This window comes from Misgurnus anguillicaudatus, chromosome 13, assembly GCF_027580225.2.
Source record: "Misgurnus anguillicaudatus chromosome 13, ASM2758022v2, whole genome shotgun sequence".
NCBI classification, from domain to species: Eukaryota; Metazoa; Chordata; class Actinopteri; order Cypriniformes; family Cobitidae; genus Misgurnus; species Misgurnus anguillicaudatus.
In genome coordinates this window covers 2,993,050-3,017,933 of record NC_073349.2, presented here as the reverse complement: position 1 = coordinate 3,017,933, position 24,884 = coordinate 2,993,050, and the positions used below count along the sequence as shown (strand labels likewise).

General features: G+C 39.3%; 1 protein-coding gene across 5 annotated transcripts in view; it reads right to left on the bottom strand.

Annotated features, from left to right (window-relative positions):
- The window catches only part of utrn (utrophin), a 274,929-nt gene that overhangs the window by 169,491 nt on the left and 80,554 nt on the right, over positions 1-24,884 (bottom strand). For all 5 annotated transcript variants that reach the window (XM_073874808.1, XM_073874812.1, XM_073874811.1 and 2 more), the window contains 22 exons: positions 24,025-24,249; positions 17,944-18,125; positions 17,709-17,859; positions 16,310-16,429; positions 15,455-15,556; positions 14,600-14,707; positions 14,291-14,470; positions 13,804-13,988; positions 13,440-13,539; positions 13,276-13,363; positions 12,947-13,197; positions 12,090-12,270; positions 7,292-7,407; positions 6,001-6,141; positions 5,796-5,903; positions 2,882-3,037; positions 2,114-2,284; positions 1,755-1,934; positions 1,396-1,530; positions 1,153-1,302; positions 903-1,064; positions 471-602 (listed from right to left, as the gene is read on the bottom strand). In XM_073874808.1, the coding sequence (XP_073730909.1) occupies positions 471-602; positions 903-1,064; positions 1,153-1,302; positions 1,396-1,530; positions 1,755-1,934; positions 2,114-2,284; positions 2,882-3,037; positions 5,796-5,903; positions 6,001-6,141; positions 7,292-7,407; positions 12,090-12,270; positions 12,947-13,197; positions 13,276-13,363; positions 13,440-13,539; positions 13,804-13,988; positions 14,291-14,470; positions 14,600-14,707; positions 15,455-15,556; positions 16,310-16,429; positions 17,709-17,859; positions 17,944-18,125; positions 24,025-24,249 (3,324 nt within the window). The remainder of the gene's footprint in view (positions 1-470; positions 603-902; positions 1,065-1,152; positions 1,303-1,395; positions 1,531-1,754; positions 1,935-2,113; positions 2,285-2,881; positions 3,038-5,795; positions 5,904-6,000; positions 6,142-7,291; positions 7,408-12,089; positions 12,271-12,946; positions 13,198-13,275; positions 13,364-13,439; positions 13,540-13,803; positions 13,989-14,290; positions 14,471-14,599; positions 14,708-15,454; positions 15,557-16,309; positions 16,430-17,708; positions 17,860-17,943; positions 18,126-24,024; positions 24,250-24,884) is intronic.

Below are 24,884 nucleotides of genomic sequence, written 5' to 3'. Positions count from 1 at the left end.
CTCCTCAGAGTCCACACTTTGATGACATCATGTTGTGCAGACTGACGCGAGTCCAAGAGGGCGCACTGGAGTCATGTTTTGGGACAGACTCGAGCATCACGCAGAAAATAGGAAGAGAATTTACCCATCAGTGTGAACTCCTCCCTTCCGTTGTCGGATTGGTCTGATTGCTCTTTCGCAAGGACTTCTGGGTTGGTAAAGTGCACAAAGCCTGCTGCAGTGCAGGCTTCTCCGAAGACCGTATCAAGGGTGCAAATGGGGGCGCTGATGAGCACACTTTGGTGCGTAAAAATGACAGATGGGACACCCTACGGACTCGTAGACTAAGTGAGCACGCGCAATTTAAGGCCACGAGACTGAAAGTCCACATGAAGTGCGCCATTTGGGACAGGGCCCTACTTTAGAGGTTTAGTTAGGTCAAATGTCCTGCAGTTGTCCTCCTCTCCTGCAGATGGCAGTATTGCACTTACCTGTAACTGGTCTAGCTGTGTACCTCCTCGCACCGATTTGCCTTCTGCCGCTGATGGAGGCACATTACCCACATTCCTCTTTCTTAAATCCTCCAGTGTTGCTTCATGAGCAGCAATCTCTGTCTGGATCGCCTTGAAGGTCAAATGTAAACCGTTTGGAAAAAAAACACTTTTTTGACTTTTTTGTAAGATTTGTACAATGCAATGATTTCCAAACGAATGATAAATCAGTTTTAAAACATGATGGCCAGTTTATCAAGGACACTAGGTCATTTTGAGATTATCGATATCGCCCAATAACCATACCATGCACTTAGCCAATTACCAAAGAATGTATATGTATCAGTATTATACATGCCGTCTGCATCTGCTATTGGTTAACAACTATCAGTGTCATGTGGTATCGTAAATGACTGAAGCATTCGTGTGTACCTGAGCTTCCTGTGGCAGCTGGAAAGCGTCGATGCGATCTGTGAGGTATGAAGTGAGCGTTTGGTCCATATGTGTGAGAGATGTTTGTAGTGTTTGTAAAGCTGTCTCGTTCTCTTTCAGGATGGCCAACTGCTGCTCCAGACAAATCTGACGCATGGCAGCCTACACACACAGACAGATGAACCATCAGATATGAATCTGATACATCAGGTACCATCAGATATGAATCTCATCTGAAACCATAACTGACCAGGTGAGTCTGCTCATCATAGCGCGAGTTGAAGTTCTCCAGTTTCTCAGTGATGAGTTCATCCAGGATGCCTCCATCAATGAGAGTCTGAGCCAGCTCACGGATCTGAGTCCGGTTATCACCCGGATGACGAAGAACCGATTCCAAAGACTGAGGAAGAAACAGATCGTGAACACTCGCAACTAAATGAGTGTTTTTGGGTTGGTACTGTAAAAACATTTTGAATAAACACACTGCTGTTACCTCCAGAGCTTCAGCCAGAGCTTCGGTGCTATCTGGAACATTTTCTGTGGTCTGAACTTTCTCCTCCAGCGTGTTTATCCAGCCCGACTCCACATCCAAATACTGCAGGAGCTCACACCAGCATGACCAGACCTCCTGACCGTCAATAAACCAACATGAGACTGACAGACAACATTTCAAAACAAATGTCCTGTTTTTCTATAGGACCCTGGTTTTACTACGAAAAGGATATTTATTAGGGGTGCATAACAATTAATCACAATATTTTTTTATTCAAAATAAAAAAATGTTTACATCATATACAGTAAAATACCCAGAAAATAATCCCTGTGGTTTACAAACAGCATGTATATCAGTACCTCAAGAGTGTGACACTTGCTCTTGAAGCGATCACACAGTTTCTGATAGTTTTGTAGGACTTCAGAGAGTTCAGCGCTCAGGTCCGGACCACCGGGAGGCATCGTACTTATCAACGCATTGATGTTGTCCTTTAAAATCTTCACTCGTACTTCCTTCTGTAACACATCCTCTCTGGCTCTCTGAGAAAAATCACATCACACGTAGGAGACGGTTTACAAAGGTGGCAAAGCTTGTTGTTCATTTAAAACTGTAAAACACATTGCATTTATGCATTTAGACTGCATCTCTGACATGAACACAGGTTGGTTTGTATTTACCATTAAATTTCAGGTCATGTTTGTACAGTAAGTGAAAGTACCTTCATCTCTTGAAGTGCCTCCTCCAGCTCTTCTGGACTCTTACAGTCAAAGTCTCTCATGAGACACTCCTCATCCACTTGAATCATCCACTCACGCATCTCCGCCACGTCCTTCTTCAGGTTCATAACTTTCTCCTGACCTTCGCTCACACGCTCCTCACGTCTCACCAGCTGCAATTGAGGGATTGCCATGTTTTTACATGCAAAAGGACATAATGTACATCTGCTAAACGTGATCTACAAGAGTAGCACGTGTACGTAACATCCTATAATGGACCTGAAAACACATTCCTATCAGCCAATCGCTGTTTTCCAACTGGAGGTGTGGTGACAGAGCTTGTCTATCTAAAAAATAGATCATTAAAATTTGGCTCCCCTTGTGATGTCAGAAGGGGATCTTATTAATAATACCGCCCCTTAATCTGCACCATCCAACCACAACACTGCCATTAAGTGTAATATTTGACAGCACAAATGAGTTTCAATTTCAACAAACCGTCATTATGGTGATCAGTGTTTGCATTTCATCATCTCATTTGCATTCTAAGGGACACACCCAAAAATATTCTGCTCCCACCTATAAAGTGGCAATTTTAACTTGTTATAATAAATTATCTATATGGTATTTTGAGCTAAAACTTCAATCTGTTGGCAATGATGACTTATTTTACATTTTAAAAAAGGTCTCATAAAACGTGGTTCTTCATCAGTGTTTAGATAAACTGAGATCAGTGGATATTTCAGCACAACAGGACATTTATTTCCAACCTCTTTACTGAGCAAGTCCCAGCGCATCTGACTCTCATCCAGTTCTTTCTGCCCCCAGCTGGTCAGGCTCGGTACTGCACTCTGCTGCACGGCTGCAACATTCTCTACCATCTGCTTCAAAGACGACTCCACGCTCTCCATCTCACCAACAAACTCCTGCACAGATACAGAAAAAACCTGCTTCAAGCACTGTTTATAAAACACACACATCCAATTGTGCATGTCAATGTGCAACGCCCACAGTGAGCAAATATTAGCATGATAACATCTTAATAAAACAACATTTTATCATACATCTTTCAAAGTAAAAAGTCCAAAGTAATTTCAGACACGTCAACAGATCAAAAAGAGGGTCAGGAAGTCTAAACAGGTTGTCCCAGCCCAAATTTCACATCATTAGTTGAGCTAAATTGCTATTGCCACCCAGTCAGGCCACACACAAGAAAACAAACATCTAACACCTTGTTTATAATTGGTAGAGCATTGTGTAAACAGCACAAAAGGTCATGGGTTCAAACCCAGGGAACACACATAGTGATAAAAAAGTCGCTTAGGACACTGTCATTTCTAGTCAAGGCCGGCTCTAGGCATGGGCAGGGGTGAGCTAACCACACCCAAACGTCTGTCTTCTCCACCCAATTAGAATTAAGTCAAGGACATCATTCATATTTTATTTTAATACAATTTATAAATTGGTTAAAAGCAATCTTAGCCGGGACATGTTAAAAGTTTTAGGAAGGGCTGTAGATGGTCCTAACACTCAACACCAGAAAATGTCAGCATTTTTCTGTACTTATTGGCTGAAAGCAACATCACTTTATCTTCATGACTCTGCCTGTATCTGAGAATCTGACTGATGCGACACGAGATTTAAAAGCAGAATTACTAAAATCGTTTTTTTTTTTTAAACGTGGTCGATTCAAAATCGATTCTCAAAGGCCACAAATCGATTTTTTTTTTTTAATGAAATAACCTGATCCTGTTTGATCAAGGAATGCGACTGGTCTGACTTTTTTTAGCATACATTTTTCATCTTGCATCAAAATTGTATTGTATTTAACATAATTGTATGCATTTGAAAATTAGAGATGGGTTCTGTTTTAACTCGTCAATCAAGAGAAAACGCTTCCCTGCCAATGACGAGTATTTCTGGCTTTCTGCAATACTGCTATTATCCACCAGGTGGCGCCCTATCGCAACTTTTTAAAACCGGAAGTATTGCCCTATGGCAAGCGGCTGCATGTCCATGTCTGTTTTAAAGATCGCTCTGAATGGGATCTCTATGAGAAGTCTGTCACAAAAATGGAATTATCTCTGCTTTTTGCTCAAAATGTGGTGTTTTTGCAGAAACCTACCCATATTCAAAAGCTGATTACAAAAGAACTAATGAAGGTAGAATGAATTTTTTGTTGTTTAAAAGCAGCGGGTCTGTTCTTTCATTTGGTATATTGTATGTTTATATATTTAAAGAAGAACATTTTCTGAAAGGCATTAAACTTTTGTGAAAATTATGAAAAACGCTGGCTGGCAACTTTTTTTAAAAATGCTGGCGGCGAAAGAGTTAATATACAGGTTTGTGGCTCCTAATTTCTTTTTATTAATTACCCACTTGTAAACTTATGTTCACTGTTCTTTTTTATGAATATAGTATTTGTATTAAATCTATATTCATTGAGTCGAATGGAGAAATGAGCATCAATATCGATCCGAGAATCAGAAATGAAAGGAGAATCGATTTGATAGCTTGCGAATCAAAATCGAATCGATCTGGAACATCTAAATCGATACCCAGCCCTACTTGTGTGCAATGTGTAGCTTTTAGCATGTTTTATCCCCTTTCTACAGCTCCCATTTCAGAAATAAATCAGTCTCCATTCCCCAAAATTATGTTACAGGACTTGACTTAAATTTAAATGCACCATCCCAGTCTTTTGAGTCCATTTAGCCATCATTTAATGATGGACGGTCCGTTCGCATCTCAGGGTCGGAAATTACTGAGGGCTTTGGGCAAAAATGCAACCAAGATGAATAAAAATGCTCCCTAAATATAAGATAAATTCAAGGGGGCAAACATGACCCTTTAAAATTAAAACAAAAATTCATGATCAAAATAAATGTGAGATAAAGACAAACATCGATGACAGCATTAGATTTAGATCGGTTCATGATGCATCATATTACTTCACACGCATTGTTTTTGCAGCGTTGAGTATTACAACCAATCATAGTCATGCCTGTTGAGCAGATTAATGTAATGGCCAATCAGTGGTGTTTAAATAAAAGTGGTGTTTTTGGTGCAAATTATAGAATCTGGTTAAAGCTTCCATGAGTTTATCATAAAAAACAGCGTGTAGATGCAAATAAGCAATTCATTGTACTGTAATGTCAGACTTATTAGTAAGCAGAAGTGAGTCATTAACTGTTTCAGTGTTGTTTGGTAGCTGTCTGTATATTTTTTCCCAGTTTGATTAATTATTTTTCATTAATGCTTGAAACAGCAATACAATAATTTTTTATATTTCTCAGCTTGTTAATATGCTGTGCAAAAACATTGTTTTTAAATGTATTCTTATCTAAATTTGTGCAATTACACTAATCTCACAATTTTATATATAAAATTGCACACCCTTGATATCTACCAGCCCACCCTTCTATAGCTGACAAGAACCGGCCCTGATTGTAGTGATCATGTTTAAGTATTAAAGCTCTATATACAACACAGCATGGACAGATATTTTCAGTTTCATTTGACAGTTTTTCCTGCTTTCTGATTTTGAAAGTTTCTAGCCACTTAAACATCTAATTTCTTCATAACTTAAATCCTTGCTATTATCCACATGAATGACATGAGCCTCTCATTTGGGTAAAGTTATAGCACCCAAATTGTCATATGGTAGTTTAAATGACCACTGACCTTGCACTGCTCGAGTTCTTCCTGTAGTTTGTCGCCGTGACCGCTCGTGTCTCGAGACAGCAGTTCCTCAACCGCATCTAACCAGCGACCCACCTCCTCGCTCTTAACCTGATCATCAACACAACCATCAAAACCATTAAAGCATCCACCGTGTTCACGTCAGACCCATCTTCACCTGAATGTGTTTGTTTGGACAGCTCTTAACCTTTGTGTCCTTCATGCTACCCAGAATGCACTGCAGTATGCCAAGCTGATCCTGGGCAGCACTTGAAAGCTCGGTCCAACACTGCTGCTCCTCAGGATCTGAAACCTTCTGCCGCTGCAAGTCTATCTCGGTACACAGAGCCTTTAAAACAGTTTAAAACGACATTACCCAGAAGCACCCTGATCAAGACATTTAACACCTGCTAGCAGGATCTAATCTATAACCAGGGGGTAAATTCAGATTTTACAAGTGTGGGACTATTAAGACTCGGATGTGATATTGATGGGAAAATTTTTGACACAAAACCATTCACACCATACAACAATATTGCAAGACAGAAATAAAGACAAATTGTTAAGCATAAAAACATAAACAACACAGTTTCTAAAGAGATCATACTTGTGTACCAAGATCCTATAATAGCAATGTGATTTATTATTTACATGTGTTGGTCAATATGACCAGCAGGTGGAGACACAGTTCAACACATGAAACATCTGAACTCTAACATCTCATAGTCATGTGATCCTCTCTGTCAACATCACTCACAGGAAAATATTACTGTAAGTCTTGTGTAATAAGCTAAAGTAAGAGAGAAGTTATAAACTGTAAGAGATTTTTCTTCTGGGCTGATTTTGTGTTGGCAGGTCAGAGCTCAGGGGGCACAAGACAAAAAACAGCGTTGGCATTAAAAGCTCTTACTCTGCCACGTGAGCACCGCCTGGCATGAAAACCTCATCACTGTTGGCACAGGGATGACCAAATGAAAGAGTAAACATTTATATAACTTTAAATAAATGGTGCCTACTTTTGCCACCTTTGCCATTGGCGCACATTCTGTTATTCAGAGCTAAAGAAATAAACACAAAGCTACCAGACTGCAGACACAGGTCAGACATAAATCTAAGAGAGGATTAACATATGGCAAAACATTAACACATTCAAGCATAATCCACAATTAACTCTTAGCATGCACTAAAAGACTAAAGTTATGAGTTACTCACCAGTCATTTTATTAAGAACAATAATATGATTTAAGTTGAATTGAAAGAATGTACGCGAGTTTGACCTTTACTGATTTTATGCATTCGTGAAAAAAAACACTAAAGAAAACAGGATTTTAATATTTTTGTTATCCTTAATGGGGAAAGTTTAATGTGAAATATTTCTGACATTATGTCATCGAGTATGAGGAAGAAAAATCTGGCTTCATGTGTCAAGCTAAGACTGTGTCTCAAAAGTAATGTATTTGAAAAAACCTGCATAAGTTGCAAGGTCAATAAAGTTTCACCTGAGTTTTAGTGACTCCTTGTTCAGCTGTGGGTATATCTCTGACATCATCTCTGAGAGATGTCAGTCTGAAGTCCATCTGCTGCAGAGCTCTGGAGCCCATGAGCCTGGACAATACTGAGAGAGAGAGAGAGAGAGAGAGAGAGAGAGAGATGAATGAATAATAATGTTGAGCTCTGCTCTGATTGGCTGTTTCTCAGAGTGGCTCCTTCAGTAGCTCTTTGTGTGTGTGTAAACAGACCTTACGTTTGAGTCTGTATCAGATGAAGATACAGATTTTGAGGAATAATCAAGGTTAATGGACATTTCTGAGAGGTAAGTTAGTGGCATTTTTTTTTAGTATGAACCGGGTGTGCCTCATAAGTCTTGAAAAGTGAAGCCTCTGGCTCTTTGATCGCCCCCTGGTGGGTGGCTGCATTACAAGTCATAAACCCCACCCTCTCCATTCAAACAAATGGGACTCTGCTCTAAATAAAAAAAATTATTTACACTTCCAATAAAAGTTTCCGAAAGATGGTTTTGGTCACGCTGATATATGTTCAATTGTACTTTTTTGTGATACGTTTTATTTTAGCTAGTAATTTGATGCTATAGAAATGGGGTATGTTGTTATGATTGGCGTGGTTGAATTGGTCGCACGAGTGTTTGGGCGAAAGTTTGATACCGCGGCTCCGCCTCTGGCTCCACGGACGATTCCTTCTGCGCATGCCTTGGCTCCAAACTGACGTTTTTACGTAAAATGGCGGCGACCATGGTCGGACATTTTTGGTTTCAATGCATTACAATGGAGGGAGGCTACGTCGCGTCATCCATCTTTTTTTTACAATCTATGGTTTGGACCTGCAAAATGTAACTGTAATGTCAATCATAGATAAGTATAATAAAGGCTAGATGTCTCGTCCGCGCTGCTGGCCAATTGAGTGGAATGTCCGCATTTGGCGGCCATCTTATCACAGGGCGCTCGCTCACTCGTAGCATTGAGTTTTAATGATGCATGTACTTTTAAATGACCATAACTAGGAGGCTGTTTACACTTGGCATTAACATGCGTTTTCATCGATCAGAATCACAAGTGGACGACGTTAATGCCAAGTGTAAACGGTGTTCAAAGCATTTTGAGCTTGTCCACTTTCGACCACTTTCAACCACATTCAGAGGAAGTCGAAACCCCTTTTGATCAGATTGCTTTTGTAGTGTAAACGCACATGTGGTTGAATGTGTTCGAACAGACAAGTTTTACGTCTTTTCTGACTTCTGACGTGAACACAGGTGAACAGCGCTATTTTTAGCCTTTCATTGATAAAACTAAAGCGGCTGATCTCCACAGTTTCATTTTGCAAGCTTGTGAAAGTTGTGCAATCCTATTTCATCAACTGCATTGTAAATTCAGAGAAAACTCTAACAAATAAATGTACAAAACACTGTGCAGCATGTTTACTTGCTAAACAAGCAGTGGACTCCGACATAATATTAGTTTGCGTCTATATAAACTCATCATTACTCCAGCTCGCGTTTAAATGACAGCAGAGAGACTCGCCCACCATCTCGACAGACCACCCCCTCACAGTATTCAGGACAGAATCGGTCAAAAGTGGACAAAAGAGACAGATTTAAATACCAAGTGTAAACGTGATGTGTCTCTCTTGTCCACTTGTTATACGGTTGATGAAAACACATCTTAATGCCAAGTGTAAACAGCCCCTAGCTTAATTTTCTGCAGAAACGGTTTAGCAAGTTATGGTCATTGAAAAGTACCTGCACCATTAAATCTCAATGCTACGAGTAAGTGAGCTGCCTGTGGTAAGATGGCCGCCAGGTGATGACGTGAACACATCTAGCCTTTATTATACATATCTATGACATCAATAGTAGAACTTCAGCCTAAATGCTAGCATATAGCATTAACTAGCATATAGCGCTAACTCAGCAGTCACAACTTTTATTAGCATTGTAACAACATTGTACTTAGTTTAATGTTTGGTGTACATCTCAACTGTCACAGTTGGTGTAATGTTGAGATTGGTCTGTTTTCCAGCGGTCTTTTGCATGCACATGTTTACATAAGGAGGAAACAATCGTGTTTGAGGCTCATGATATGTCATTACCACGCACACAACTCTTATTATTCATCTATGCCTACATAAATACAGTTTCACATTCTATGAAACCTTTTTAAGTAAGGTCCATATTGAAATGCAAAATATACACACATAATAATATAAACATAAACACAGCAGTTTATAATAGTTTTAGAAGGAAGAGACAATAAAACGTCACATCATTCGCTGCTTCTGACTGAAACACTGCTAAACTTTATACTGATGGATATTAAAAACTTACTTATATGATGTTACAAAAGATTGTGTTGCTTTGCAGATCAGGGTTATTATACAGAATATAAAACTTTATAGCACACATTTCATACTCTTCACATCTACAATATAAACTCAGTTTCTGTGATGATGTTTTTGCCATGCTGCGAGGAAACCAAAATGACTGACAGTGGTTCATGTTTGTTTGTGTGTTCAGATGCATTGGATCCCAGATGTCGGGTCAACGAGTCAAATCATGGAAAATTAGGCTTCTAATTGTCCCATGAACATTAAATCATGTGCTGTATGCATGAGGGACAATGTGGGTAAAATTAGGTTCTGTGTAAATGTTTTGTTTGTAAGTGTTTTTGGAAATATCGTCTTGGAGCGAGTCTGTAGAAATTATAATTGAATTATGTCGTCATTCAGAAAGCTACGCTGAAGTGTTTTTACATGACTCGCATGACTATGAGATTCATTTAAGCACAATCTCAAGGTTAAACATTGACACACAGTACAGATTTGCCACAGTTACACAAACACTTAAAGCTTTATCAGTCTCTCAGTGTATGAAAGCTTTCTGAAGGGTCACACTGAACTCCCACTGACGCTACAGCCATAAATAGACCGGCCTCGCTTTCTCTCTACGCTGTGGTTTGCTGCACGAATGATTTAACTCTTGCATAATTCCCAGATTTTAAAAAAAGCTAAAAAGAACAAGAGAAAAGAGGGAGAAAGTGAAGAGAAATTGAGGGTTGGGGTGTGTACTGTAACTGAGGGTTGGCTCTGATTCAGGTCCCGGTGCCAGCAAAAACCTGCATGGGCCTCAAGTTTTCCTTCTGTTCCAAAAACCTTTAAAGCATTACGCTGTATGTCCTCTTCCAAAAGAATAACAGCAACATTATACTATCTACACACAGCCTTATAAAACTGCATCATGTGTTCATCAGAGAAAGATCAAGCCCAGAATGCATTGCATCAATCTTAACTCTTTCCCAGCCAGCTCCAGCATTTTTTATGATTTTCACAAAATGCCTTCCAGAAAATGTTCTTTTTTAAAATATATTAACATACAATATATCAAATGAATGAACAGACCCACTGCTTTCAAACAAACAACGTTTCATCCTACCTTAATTTGTTCTCTTTTTATCACATCTCAAATATGGGTAGGTTTCTTCAAAAATGTTGAGCCAAAAGCTGAGATAATTTAATTGGATTTCTATCAGAAGTCTTTCACAAAAATGCAGAGCAAACAGATCAAAACATACACTGAGTTTGAACTGTTTGATGCAAGGAGTTGCTTTCGGGTTATATAAGTTGGGTAAGAGCGGCATCTGGTGAATAATAGCGGAAATATGGATTGACAGAAAAACTCGTCATTGGCAGGGAAGCATTTTCTCTTAATTGAGAATTAACTAGTCAATGGCGGGGAAAGAGTTAAAAGATTACTCCACTTTCATAAAAATACAGATAATTTACTATCCCCCATGTCATCCAAGATGTTTATGTCTTCAGTCGAGAAGAAAGTTTTTTTTAAGGAAAACATTCCAGGATTTTTCTCTATATAGTGGACTTAAGTGGACCTTAACAGTTCACAGTTTCAATGCAGCTTCAATGGACTCTAAAAAATCCCAACCGAGACATAAGACACTCTTATCTAGTGAAACCATCGATATTCACCAAAAAAAAGGACTTTTAAATCACAACTTCTCGTCTTGCACTAGGCGTGTGATGCACCTGCGTGACCTTATGTATTACGTAATCATGATGAAAGGTCAAGCATGATGTATGCAAAACTACCGCTCCAGTTTTTACAAGTTGCGAGAAAGAGGAGCGATCAGACGTTGTTGTATGTGGATTGATACTAATTAATGTATTTGTGTCAGTTTATTGTTTAAAATGGTCCACAAGTGTGAGTTTACATAGTAACACGTGACCTTTCCACGTAATTATGTAATACGTAAGGTCGCGCTGGCGCGTCACACAGCTAGTGCAAGACGAGAAGTTGTGGTCCAAAAGTAGGCCCTACATGTTTTTTATTTTTTGGGGTGAAAATGAGGATGGTTTTGCTAAATAAGTCCCTTATGCCTCTTTTGGGATTGTTTAGAGCCCTTTGTAGCTGCATTGAAACTGTTAACTATTGAGGTCCAATAAAGTCCACTATATCAAGAAAAATCCTGGAATGTTTTTCTCAAAAAACTTATTTTTTTCTCGACTGAACAAAGAAAGACATCAACATCTTGGATAACATGGGGGTGAGTAAATTATCTGGATTTTTTATGAAAGTGGAGAAATCCTTTAGTAATAAAAAGTAAAAAAGTTATTAAAAATTGATGAAAAAATGTGTAAAAAAATAAATAAAAATATGCACTTTATAGGTTTGAAACAGCGTGAAGATTAATGATACATTCCTTGAAAAAAAAAACATTATTTGACATTTTGGCTGATGTGTTGTGTAGGCTGTAATTCGGTGGTAATGTGTACCTGTACTGATGTCTTGCTGTCGTGTCTTCAGTTCTTCAATGGCTGTACTGTGGCGTGATGTCAGCACTGTCAGATTGGATCTCAGGTTATCAGGTACACCAGGATCTGCGTTCAGAAGTTCCCCCTGAGCGCAAAGATCGTCTATCTGCGCCTGCAGCTTAACCAGATCTGCTAAACCACACTGAAACACACACACACATTGGAATGACTTAATATAATCAAAGTAATACTAAACTAGTCAATTTTTATCTGCTACCCCACCCCTAAACATAACCCAAATATAACTGTTTGGCGTTTAAATGACACATATTATGCCCATTTCAAGATGTAATATTAAGTCTCAGGTGTGCACAGAATGTGTCTGTGAAGTTTCAGCTCAAAATATCCCACAGATCATTTATTATAAAAATGTCACTATTTGGATGGGGCACAGTTTTTTATGTGTGTACCTTTAAATGCAAATGAGCTACAGCTCCTCACTTCCTTACAAACATACAGTGAGCGCTTTTTACTTAAAAAATATCTGATTTCTGTGAAGACAATAGCATTTCAATATTGAGATATGGCAGACAGCATACAACTCGCTGAGGGCGGAAACTATGGTAATGCAAGACTGTCAGTCAATGGATGTGGGCGGGGCTATATCAGTGTGACATCACATTAAAACTACAATCAAAACGGCATGTCTAATGAGACTACTTTGGTTTAATGTGGATTAAAAAAGGAGTGGCCAACACACATTTATTTCCTAACATAATAGGTGCCCTTTAATAAAACACAGATACTTTGTCAGTGTAAAAGTAAGAATACGATATCAGTCGGATACATAACCATTTGAATTGTGATACTTGACTAACCTCACATTCGTCTTTAAGTGTTTGTAGCAGCTCCTGCTGGTCGAGTTTCTCTTTAAACCCCTCTGTGGACATCAACCATTTCTCCTTCTCCAGCAGGACTCCATCTACAACCTTGATCCCGGAGAGAACCGACTCCACCCGCTCTAGAACCTGAGCTCGGTTCTTCAGATCCTGGATGAGGTTTTGACAGATGACCCATTCCTTACGCACAGATTCCAGGTGGGAGCGAGCTTCGTCTGCAGACAGACCCTCTGTCAAAAACACCAGAATCGATCAGTGCAACACATCTGTTGTACTCCATCTTTAGAGTATTACCCATAATTCCCTACCTTTCTCCAGCTGTTCAATCATCTTCTCGCCTTTCTGCAGCACTTCTTTAACTGGACCCTCCTTGTCAGCAAGCCCCGCCTCCAGAGTCTGAAAACATTACACATGAAATGAATCAGTAAAGTCAAATATTTAATCAGCAAACGTTGTTAGTGTGGTACATCACCTGTAGTTTGTCCTTTATGACAGATGAATCTCTCACAGATAGAGCAGATGATTTCCACTCAGCCAGCTGTGACAAAACCTCAGGAACATCAGTTTCAGCTCTATAAAACACATACCAGTTCACATCAGGGACATACACACATGTTTTTTATAAATCAAAGTATATTTCTATATTTCTGTTGGAAATATTTTTGGATTTTGACATGTGTTTGTCTTAGGGGAAGTCTACATTTCCCGTCTAAAACACGCTTTCAGATGCGACACTCTAAAAAGTTGACTGGCTGAAGCGCAGAAACACCACCTGTCTACATTGAAAATGACGTATTTGCACACACAAAAGCTGCGAAATGTGAACCGCCCCTTACAGTGTCCTGAGCTCAGCGTCTGTATCCAGATGTCTTCGTTTCGGTGGGCCAGATGGCAGTAACTCCCGCTCCCTATTGCTGCTGATGGTCTGTTCCATCCGTGTTGTCACCGTTGTGACCGTCTCCGTGACAACCCGCCTCTCCTGTACCTGATGCATCCCAGCAACAGACACCACATCAGTTACCTGAATAACAGAACAGACCATTACAAACAATGTCATGTGGTAAACCTGAAAGTAAGCACACAGATTAGGGATAAGTGTTCAGGTTATGTGCACATTAAGTTGCTAATGCTACAAGCTACATTAAAAAATTGTGTTTACTAAAGCAGTTCATCCACTCCAGGAACCCATTCTTTGTTGCATGTCTTAAGCGGGAATTATTTGGAAAAGAAACTTGTTGAAGACACATTAAATATAAGGTACGTTTTATTGTCCTAGTGAATTCTTCGTTTAAGTGTTTTCTGTTTAAGGGATATCTCTCTGACCTGGCTGGAGCAGTCCTCCAGTGTCTGGACGAGGTTATCCCAGCGCTGGGTCAGCACGTCTGTGTCCTTCTCGATCTTCTGAGCAGCTGCTGGACTGTTTAACAACACCATCACGTCTTGCCCAGCATCTGTCAGAGCGCTCAGTGTCCTCCGCTTTTGAGACATGTCCTCCTTAAGGTTCTGTCACAGGGTGAAAAATTAAACACTCATGACAAACTTTCATACTAAATATTGTGTCTTTTTAAAGCGGGACAAACTGTGTGATCTCAGTGCAGCATCTCATATCAGCATGTGTGCTTGTTAACTCACTGCTAATGTGCGAACGCTGGCGTTTATTTCACTGGGGTCTTTAAAATCACACGTCTGAACTTCACTTAATGCTCTCTCCTTCTCTGCAAGCCAGGAGCTAAACAAATTCTGAAAAGACAAGACAGAAATGATTAATTATATCATACTTTGAAAGGGATAATCTGTTTAAGTGTCGTCTAAATGTCTCTTTCATGACTGCACGTTCAGCATACATGTCTAAAACAACATTTAACATCCCTGACTGAAAGTGTCTGATTACATGACAGATCAGTTTAGTTTTATGGTCGCACACTAATGGAAGAGGTCTAGACAGGGAACATGGGAGAAAAAGATCTTGTGCACTCTGGCCTAATGATACACTGGCTCAATAGTAATGGCGTCTGCGGGTCAAACACACCCATAATTCAATTTCTTCATCTCCCAGGATGCAAACTGATGTGTTAAGCTCTGTACATAGTGACCCCCAGAGTCATGAAACAGAATCCACAGAACAGTTAAGGCAGACTAATGATTTAAATATCAGTTTGTTTTTCTAACAAAATTATTGTATGACTTCAGAATAACTGGAAAACGGTGCATGGGTTGTAACAGTATTCTGTCATTTTTATTTTTTGTGAAACAAAGAAAGTCCTGCCCGATGACATGAAGGTGAGAAAACAATGACAGAATTGTATTATTTTGAAACTATTTGTTTAAAAGTGCGACTTGACCTCAAATGCATTCCATTAACATATGACGGGCCAAACACAGAGCCGTGAGGGACCTCTGATCTCACACACCACACGCTATAATTAAACTGCAACTATAAAGTTTAATCTCTTATATGGATTGTGATGATTGGATCTGAAGTCTTACCTGGTCGTCCAGTAACCGCTGCCACACCAACTGAATTTCCTTGAGTTTGTTCCAACGCTCTTCTGTCCACCGACACACCGCTGCCCAGCGTTCTCCCAGTGACTGTGACAAACCACAGGAAAAACAAGAGAGAGAGAAAGTTTCTCAAAAAAGGACTTTTCACACACATTTTCTGGCCAGACTCTCAGAACTGGGAGTGTCGAATGTCTGTTGAGTTCCAAGTTTCTAACTGAACCGCATCCAGTCAACTCAGAAACTCAAATACACCTCATTTTTTAGAGGAGAAATCAGTAAAACCATGCTGGAAACAGCTTGATTTGCTTACTAATCACTACAAAGACTTATTCTGTACTGCAAGATAAAATCTCTGTATTCATTTCAAGATATTTTTAACCACAGCATAGTCTGTTAGATTAAACCTTTAAATTTGCCTAATAACTTCATTTGTGCAACAATAAAACCACTATAAAATCCCACAAACTTTCATTTGATCAAGCTATATCTAGAGACCACAATACTAAAGAAACTACAAATTCTCACCATATGAACAGTACAACTGAATATAACTGACACTCATTCATGTTATATTCATTGGGGTGATTTCCCGGAAAGGGCTTATCCTAGTCCCGGACTAAAACGCATGTTGGAGCTGCCTTAATTCAAAAAAAATTGAGAGATTCTTTCAGTGACACATCTTAACATATGTCAAGTGCCATTGTTTTGCACACCAGTAAGTTTTTTGTAAGGTATGTCCTAATGTAACTCAGGCCTAGTACTGGATTAACCTAAACCCAATCTGGGAAACTAACTCATTATGTTTCAAATGTTAATCCTGCATACTTTATCACCCTCTACCTGTAATTGGTCTTCCAGGGCAGCAGTGGCGCTCTCTCCACTGTTCTCATCCACAACCACCACCATATGTGTAAGAGAGTTCACCTTCACCTGCTCCACCTCCAGGTCATTCTGCAACACCTGACAATGAACAAAGATTAAAGTTCAAGAAGGGATGGTTTAAAGCACATATTTATCATGTTATTACGTTAGAATTGTTACTCTGCATTATTTACTAAAAAAAATCAAGTGTACTGTGAAAAAGGATATGACCATAAAGACAAAAACAATATTCAAGTAAATTCAGTTTATATTAATTGGGTGTCCCCAAAATTCTAGTTTAGGTTACTTAGAATTCTAATTACGAGTTTCTCATGTGCTTGTCTCCATAATGTGTGGGAGCTCATGGGTGCTGTGGTAGAGTCCCCATGAGACTCTGAGTCTCCTGAATGTAAGCATGTGTGTGTTCTTCACTCGCTCGCTGAACAAACACACTGAGGTCGTGTTTGTCTCTCGTCCACTGGGGCGTGTGATAATTTGACCATTCATTCTTTTCTCAATCAGCAATCTCTCACACGAATCACAGTCATAAGAAAATCACATTAGAGATCAGAAAGAGAAAGGTGATTCACAGGAGTCTGATTTCATAAACACAATACCTCAGAAGATATCTATATTCGCTCAAGAAAACATTAAGGGTTCTGTAGTGATTCATTTAAAATCTGTTTGGTCTAAATAATGCTCCTGAAATTTATCATATCAAATCTGAGTTCAGCTCTATAGAGAAAGTCCATGACATGCATCTATCAACTAGTCTATTCATCACTAAAGTATAAGACATTAGTGCACACTGGTACAGCACTTTAAAGATTTAGGGGTTGTGCACACCAAAACTTTTAAATGCGGCTAAAAACACCTGGAGGACACGATTGCCAGCTGTTTTTCAGCTGAGAGCCAGCTTTTATCAACTGAGCGCTTTGGTAGCTATAATACTTGAGCTGTGAGCCGGTTGGTTGTTGTGATACTTGTCCCACCTCTCCTCCACTGTGGTTGGATGACCGTGTGAGAACTGACATTGACAAGCGGAGCTTTTCACCCAAAGTTGAATCTCTTTTAACTCTTGATGCTCAGCACGGAAAAAAACACCAAGCGCCGGTTTTCAGCGCGGAAAAAACCCGCTAGCTGCTGGCTTATTTGAAAAACGCTGAGCTTCCATTGGAAACCATTGAAAACATGCGCCCTTCACGGGCCTAAAAGCTTTGGTGTGCACGCCCCCTTAGGCTTTTGATTCTCATTCATCAATCATCGGTCAGACAACACTCATGTCAGATAACACTCACATTTATACATTTACAACAGATTTACATCAAGCCTAATTTGATTTTTAACCATCCAATTAAAAACCTGATGTGTCTCTAACCTTGTGCTGCTCTATCTGGGCCAGATATCCCTCCACATCTCCTGCTATCGGTTCTCTCTCCATCTTTCGGATCCGTCCCTCTGTTTGTGTCAGCCAATCAGAGAGCTGTTGAAGCTGCTGTTGTTGTAGTTCCATCAGAATCTCATGAAGTCTGAACATAAAGAGGACATTACACTTTAAATAAGTGCACACTTGTGAAACTCGTGAAGTGTTTAATGGGAATGTATGCTTGTACCTGGACTGGCGATCCATGCTGGCGACGCGCAGGTTTTCCCAGCGGGAGTTGAGTAGGGTCATCTGTTCTCTGATCTCCTCCTCCTCTTCCTCACTCAAGTTTCCTTGAGCGATCAGCTGGTTTCCCGCCTGTAAGACGTTACCCACACTGCTCTGATGGGCTGTCAACTCCATCATAAAGGACTGAGGGGACAAGACAACACATCAGTTACAAGGACAACTACATACTATAGCATCTTTAGGCTGGATTTACACTGCAAACCTTGATGCCCAATTCCGATTTGTTGCCTTATCTGATTTTTTTCTTTTAAAAGTGACTCGTATGCGATATGAAAATTTACAATTTGCAAACGGAAGTGCATGTATCCTATAGACCCTTTCAAGGTTTGTAAACATTGAATGACTATCGGGTGCGCGCGCAGCATGGGGTCAAACTGTCATACCATTTAGGCTTTCTAGTTTAATCTAACAGGGCTGAAAAATGATGACTTACCTCAAATGAAGTGAGCACTACAAACACAAGCCTCTTTGATCTTTGCATTGTCCCAGTCTGCACGTTTAATTGCTTGCAGTCAAAGATGTTGTATTTTTTGTTTTTGAGATTCTGCAGGAATCCCGAAAAACTTAACGGCAGACCTGGTGCGATTTTAAAAGCCCACAAGGCAAGTAGGCATTTTTGACGATACTGAATAATACGCAACTCAATCTGCTGTAATGACTTTTCTGACCCCGACATGCGCAGTGGGAACCGCCTGTGACGTGAACTGTGAAGGGGTCTATTCATATCTTACTCATTTCCACATATGAATGAGGCCTAAAACCGATCAGAAAAAAACTAAATCTATCCGCTTTTTTCATGCTTATACATTCATGTGTCACGAAATTGAGTCACTTCAAACATGCAATGTATATGCTGCCTTAAAGGCGCCATGAAACCCTCAATTTGGCACAAGTCAGTTCACATTACATTTTAAAAAATGTGAAAACAGAAGGCGTGAAAAGTGTCTCTAAAGGAAAAGATCTAAGGGTTTTACAAATGCAAGTAACAAATACATTCTACATGGTTTTCTGCATTCATTAACCCTCTGGGACCTAAGGGGTTTTTAGGGCCTTGGGAAGTTTTGACATGCACTGACATTTGTGCTTTTTTCAGTTGCTTAAAAACATATAAATGGCAAAAGTCTCATAACACTGCGTTCAGCACAAACTGGGCTACAATATTATATGATCAACATGTATGTACATGTTTGTATTTTTTGAGAGAAAAATGTTTATGCGTGGTTTTTGAAAAAGCTACATTTTTAAGTCACTGATATAAGTCCACAAAACTCATTTTAAACATGTTTTCCCAAGACTTTCCAAAACAGGATCTAGTAGTCTAGAGTTTTTTCTTCAAAATGATATGAAAATCATCCGGCCTGCTCATTCGCATAAAACAATATATTGATTTACAATTTCTAAGACACATTTGTTTGGGAAAGGCCATATGCGTGGAGGCGGGAAAGCTCCTGAATAATCAGTGATTGACAGCTGAGGAACAAAACAGTCGCATAATGAGCCACATAAATGAGCCTTGTAGGAATAGAAATGTAACTTTCTTTGTAGTAAAACCATGATAAGGTTTACTTGGGAATTTATAACAAAATATATATATATAATGTGTGTGTATATATAGAAATATATAGAAATATGTTCTATTAATTTCACAAGTATACCTTTAAAAACCATAGTAATCATAGTAAAGTGTTTGGCCATCGTAAAAATTAACACAGGGTTAGTGTTTGGTTGGCCAGCGAGAGGTTTACTTTTGTGCAGTAAAAAGCTCAAAAGAACTGCCTATCGTTGTCTGGACTCTTATTTGTGTTTTTGTAATCATTATAGTAGAAACACAACAAGGGACAAGCAAACTTATCAATGTTTGTTTACAGCCGCCGCCATTACTCCCTCATGTGTTGATCATGAAAGCAGTATGTGTGCACACGCGAGTGATCCTGTGTTTAATAAACTTGCTGTGCGGAGATATGCGCTTAGACGCACCTAAATAAGGATTGTACTGTTTGCAATCGCGTATTTTATAAGAACAACGTTACCAAAAGCGCGTTGAATTTCCTGACTCGTGTGTTTGTGTATGTGTGTTTCCCTTCGCGTGAACTGTTTGACGGAAGACAAAGAAAACACTCGCGTCTGGAAATACTGACAAACATACGCAAGTAAATAAGGATTTAAATGTCAGGTTTGGTGCACTCGGATGAAACAACAAGGAATGGAGAGACTGGATTGTGGATTGCATATCCATTGACTGCAGGAGGCACGGGTTATGCATATTCACTTCAATGGCGCGGGGGTGTGTCGATCTCATCTCATTACAGATAAACAGGTAACAGGAGAGAGACGGTCCCTCTCCTCCTTCTCATACAGTCTGACATTTCAAGCATTATGCAGACATTTATCTTTTGTTTCTATGACAAGTATTCGTTAATTTACAGTTCATTTTTCTGACGCGTTCCTGAAAGGACTTCACTGAGGGAGGGAAAACAAAACACGCATCATGTTTATTTTCTTAATTTTGCGAAAAGCACAACATTCTGTTTTTATTAGGAGTGGACAAAAAAAACCTAGACACTCTAACATTTTAAATGATGTATAAATCATATATGTATGTCCAAAATCAGCAGAGTTATCTAAGTCTCTTTGCGGAGTGATTGAAAAATAAAGAGTTTGCAGCGCCCGCGCCGCAGTCGACCCCAGAGTGTTAAACATCATATTATTAAGCATGATACAAAAATAAAGGACAGAAAATTTCATTACAACGTTAAGGCAAGCATATTTAAGACATTCTTCCAGAGGCAGATATAATCCCTGACATGTACAATAAGATTAAGAGATGTTCTTAATGATTGATGCAGTAATATACACAATATATTCAGGACATGAATTATCCATTTTCTAATGTGTATTTTATGTTTAAAGAGACTTTTTAAATCTCATTTCCATTTGGTGTGTATTACTGATCTCAGGAGAGGATTTTATGGGTTATAGTATCGTACGCCAAGCTGCTGGGGTGTTTTGTTTCATCTACTACAGTATCTATCCAAACTTGCACATTTCTGGGTCAACATATTCCCACATGAAATCACTACAGTAATGGCCAAGGCAACCTCAGTAGGTTAGAATAGGGCCAAATCAAACCTTGTAGCAAAGGATGATGTGAGAGTATTGGTAGTTGACCCAAGCAGCCAAACGTCAAGGACGAATGACGCAAAACCCCTTGGCTTATAACTTCAGTGTTTTGATGGTTAAAGTGGAACCAGAAGGCACAGACAAACAATTAATGCCTACAAGAAAACCAAAGAGGATACACAGATTTCTTTAATTTGTTGTAACTTTGTTTTTGCTTTGCTCCATGTACACATTATACTTTCTAAAAGAACATAAATGTCTTCCTCCCGACCAAAACCCTCTCTGTTGCTTCCCTATCTCTCTAGATCATGGATTGAGTTTCTGGGCATTGACTCTTATGTCTGTCAGTGGTCTCTGTACCTCACTAAATTCCTCAGATTCCTGGCATGTTCAGAGCATGTTCACCAGGAGAAGAACAGAGATCATCTGTAAGCCAAGTATGCTAACATTTACAGTGTATGCTCATGTCAAAGTAGGACAAAATGTGATAAACACGAAACCCTTCAACCTCTCTTCACATATAAAGTTAAACAAAACGTGGACAATTTCACTAAATAAGTCAACATCAGAATCATATTACAACTGATCACTGTAAACACGTTACTATAAAGTGTCCCGGCTGACAACTTGTGATTAAATCGCCCGAGGCGGATCTAAGAGGAATAGTTTACCCATAAAATAAAATAAAACACATGCATCCATTATTAACTCTTTCCCTACCATTGAGAAGTTATACCGTCAATTAAGAGAAAACGCTTCCCTACCAAAGACGAGTTTTTATGGCAACTAGTCACAAGAAAGACACGCAAGAACCAATACGATTTAAGTTATTGACACGACACTGTAAAGGTTGTGGGAAAAATTCCAGGGAACACACATACTAACAAAATGTATACATTGTAATCCACTTTTCCAAAGCGTCTGCCAAATGCATTTAAACGTCAATTTAATTTTAGCTCTGGTATGCGGGTATTTTGGTTTTAATTCGGCTAAATAAGCTAAAAATATTAATTGTTTTTACACACACATCATTTCGGTACAGAAAACGTTTATTAACCTACTGGAGTCAACTGGATTACTTTAATGATGGATGGATGTGCTTTTTAAAATTGAGTCCTATATATGGACAGCTGGGGCCTATTGTTACCCCGTCGTAAGACTAGTCTGGATGTAAAATGCGCTTTACGTCCTACTTAGAATTTATACCTGTTGCACTTAGGCGTAGTGTACGTCCGAGACTAAATCTTACGTCTAGTCAAAGGTAGGCGTAAGTATAAAGTGTTGACTTATTTATATGGCAAAATTAAATTGCCGAGACATTGGCACGTCTAATCGTCTATGTGGAGCGTAGCTGCATCTGGTTGTAGTATTAGATGGTGCAATAGGTATAAAATTATTAACACAGTTTAAGAGTTGGATTGCTCATGCTAAACAAATGCAAAGTGTCAAAAAAGCAGTTGGACGTGTTACAGAGTATTTCTGTGCTGATTGCACTTTGCCAGGGTTCGTACAAGTTTCAAAAAGTTTATTTCGAATACGGGTCCAGCTGACGTTTTAGGGGTAAGCTATACGTATCATTTCTTTTTATTGGCACTTCCCCTGGAAAAACACGCCCACACGTCCATCAGCAGGAGAGCGAGAATCGATCACTATAGTTAATAAAACTATACTTGTATTACGTTACTATTGCGTTCTCATTTATTCTTAACGTGATACGAGCACTCGATTATTATTATTAAACTTTGGTCTTGTCAGTACTATATAATACGTTTTTTTATAAGTGTCAGAGAGATGTTTTTGCATGCTGCTTTTAAATATATCAGTGGCGATATCTCATAACCTGTTTTCATAGTCACGTCACGATAAAGTAAATGATCAATGTCCACATTTAAAAGCTGTGGTGCTTACCTGCAGTTCCACTGTGTTTTCGCGTTCTGATAAGAGATATGGCTCCAGAAAAAAACGAGTGTTTATATTCCTCTTTCCAAGTGTTAATCGTCCACACGATGTGACAAGACATTACTCTCATTAACTTTAACGTAACATCCAAGAGCGCTGATCTTTGACGGAATAATAACTTCCGGTTGGGGATTCACAGACTGATTTATGAGCTAGTAAACTAATGAGACACACGAAAAGTGTTTAAAAACAGGGCGTCTGTTTTTCCATTCAGAGATGAGCCTGCTTAGGACCTCCATTCACTAGGTGGCGGAATGATACGAAAGGTGAAGTGGTTACAGTCCCGTTATCAGCACAATATCGCATAGCTCTTAGCCAATCAGATTCGAGAACCAGAAAGAACTGTTGTATAATACTCTATAGGTACTCCAGATGAACAACAGATACCCAGAAACAGCTTGTGTTATGGGAGCTTTAAGCCTTTTTATGTCTAGCTGGTGCAACCAGTTCCTGGTTGTTTAAACATAATTATTTGTGCAAAAAAGTATTTAAAAAATGTGTTCAGCTAAAGAAATAAGTTAATGGGATGGCATAAGGGTGAGAAAAATGTCATTATTAGGTAAACTATTTAATTCATTCCAGGTGTAAAAAATCATACAGGTGTGGAGCAATAAAGAGAAGAGTCAATCACACTGAATGACTTCAAACTAAAGAAACAAACTTTGGCCTGTTTTTAGGTGATGTACAGCAGGGTTCTGGAGGGCCAATTGTAACCCTGATCAAACACACCTGCACCTCTGGTTTTTGTAAATCATCCTGAAGACCTTGATGAACTTGATGAGGTGTGTTAGATCAGGGTTAGTTCCCTTAAGGACTGGATTTAAACAGACCTGATCTTCCGGGCCGACAGGGTAAAATCCCAAATATGCTGTGACATCACTATGTTTAAGCATCGCTACTGTAAGGACGGGTCATGAAAATGAGTTTGTGGTCTGTCACACACCTCATGCGTATGAAACTGGTCTTTGACCTCCTCAACATCATCGGACACTTCATCCTGCATCTGCAGTGCGTCTTCAGCCGACAGCAGCCAGGTGAGCACCTCCTCCAGAGTGATCTGATACGTGTCCAGATTTACATCCAGATCTCCCTCCATCTCCATCTCCGTCAAAGTGCTGGGTGTCTCTGCCCGAGTGCTGCCCGCCCCCTCTGGCTCTCCAGCCAATCCCTGTTAAGGAAAAAAGGTGGCATTTTAGTTCAAATCCAAAGAGGGACGAACAGAAAGTTGTTTGGATTTCTTGACAAGGAGCCTGTAAACGGTTTCATATGAGGTTGAGGATTAGCTATTGATGTCTGAAACAGACTGATGTCAAATGAACTGCGAGACATCATGTTTGAATGCACATGCAACAGCAAGTAACAACTCAATCTTTGGTATAATCCTTACACAAAGCTTTTTTATACATGAGATTATTTTATGCTGATTTATATAGCATTATTTTGGTAGCTTAGCAAAATCTAAATCACAAACACACCCTATTGTTGTTTTAGCGATGTAACCCATCCCTACATTACAAGCAACTTCTATACAAAATAAGTCTTTGAAATATCCAGCAAAGGTTATGTGCTTAAAAGCTCTTATTTTTTGTAAAGACACACACAGGTGTTATGGGAAACGCAACTGAACACCGACACACTGTGTAAGTAATCCTCTACACTGACATTCAGCCAATCACAGGCCTCACAGACCGAGATAATACTTTGTTATTGTCACGTGTTCTCAGCTGACTGAAGCCGCTGGGTAAAATCGTAACAGGATATCACACATTCACGAATGATCCCCGCCTTGAAAACTGACAGCTT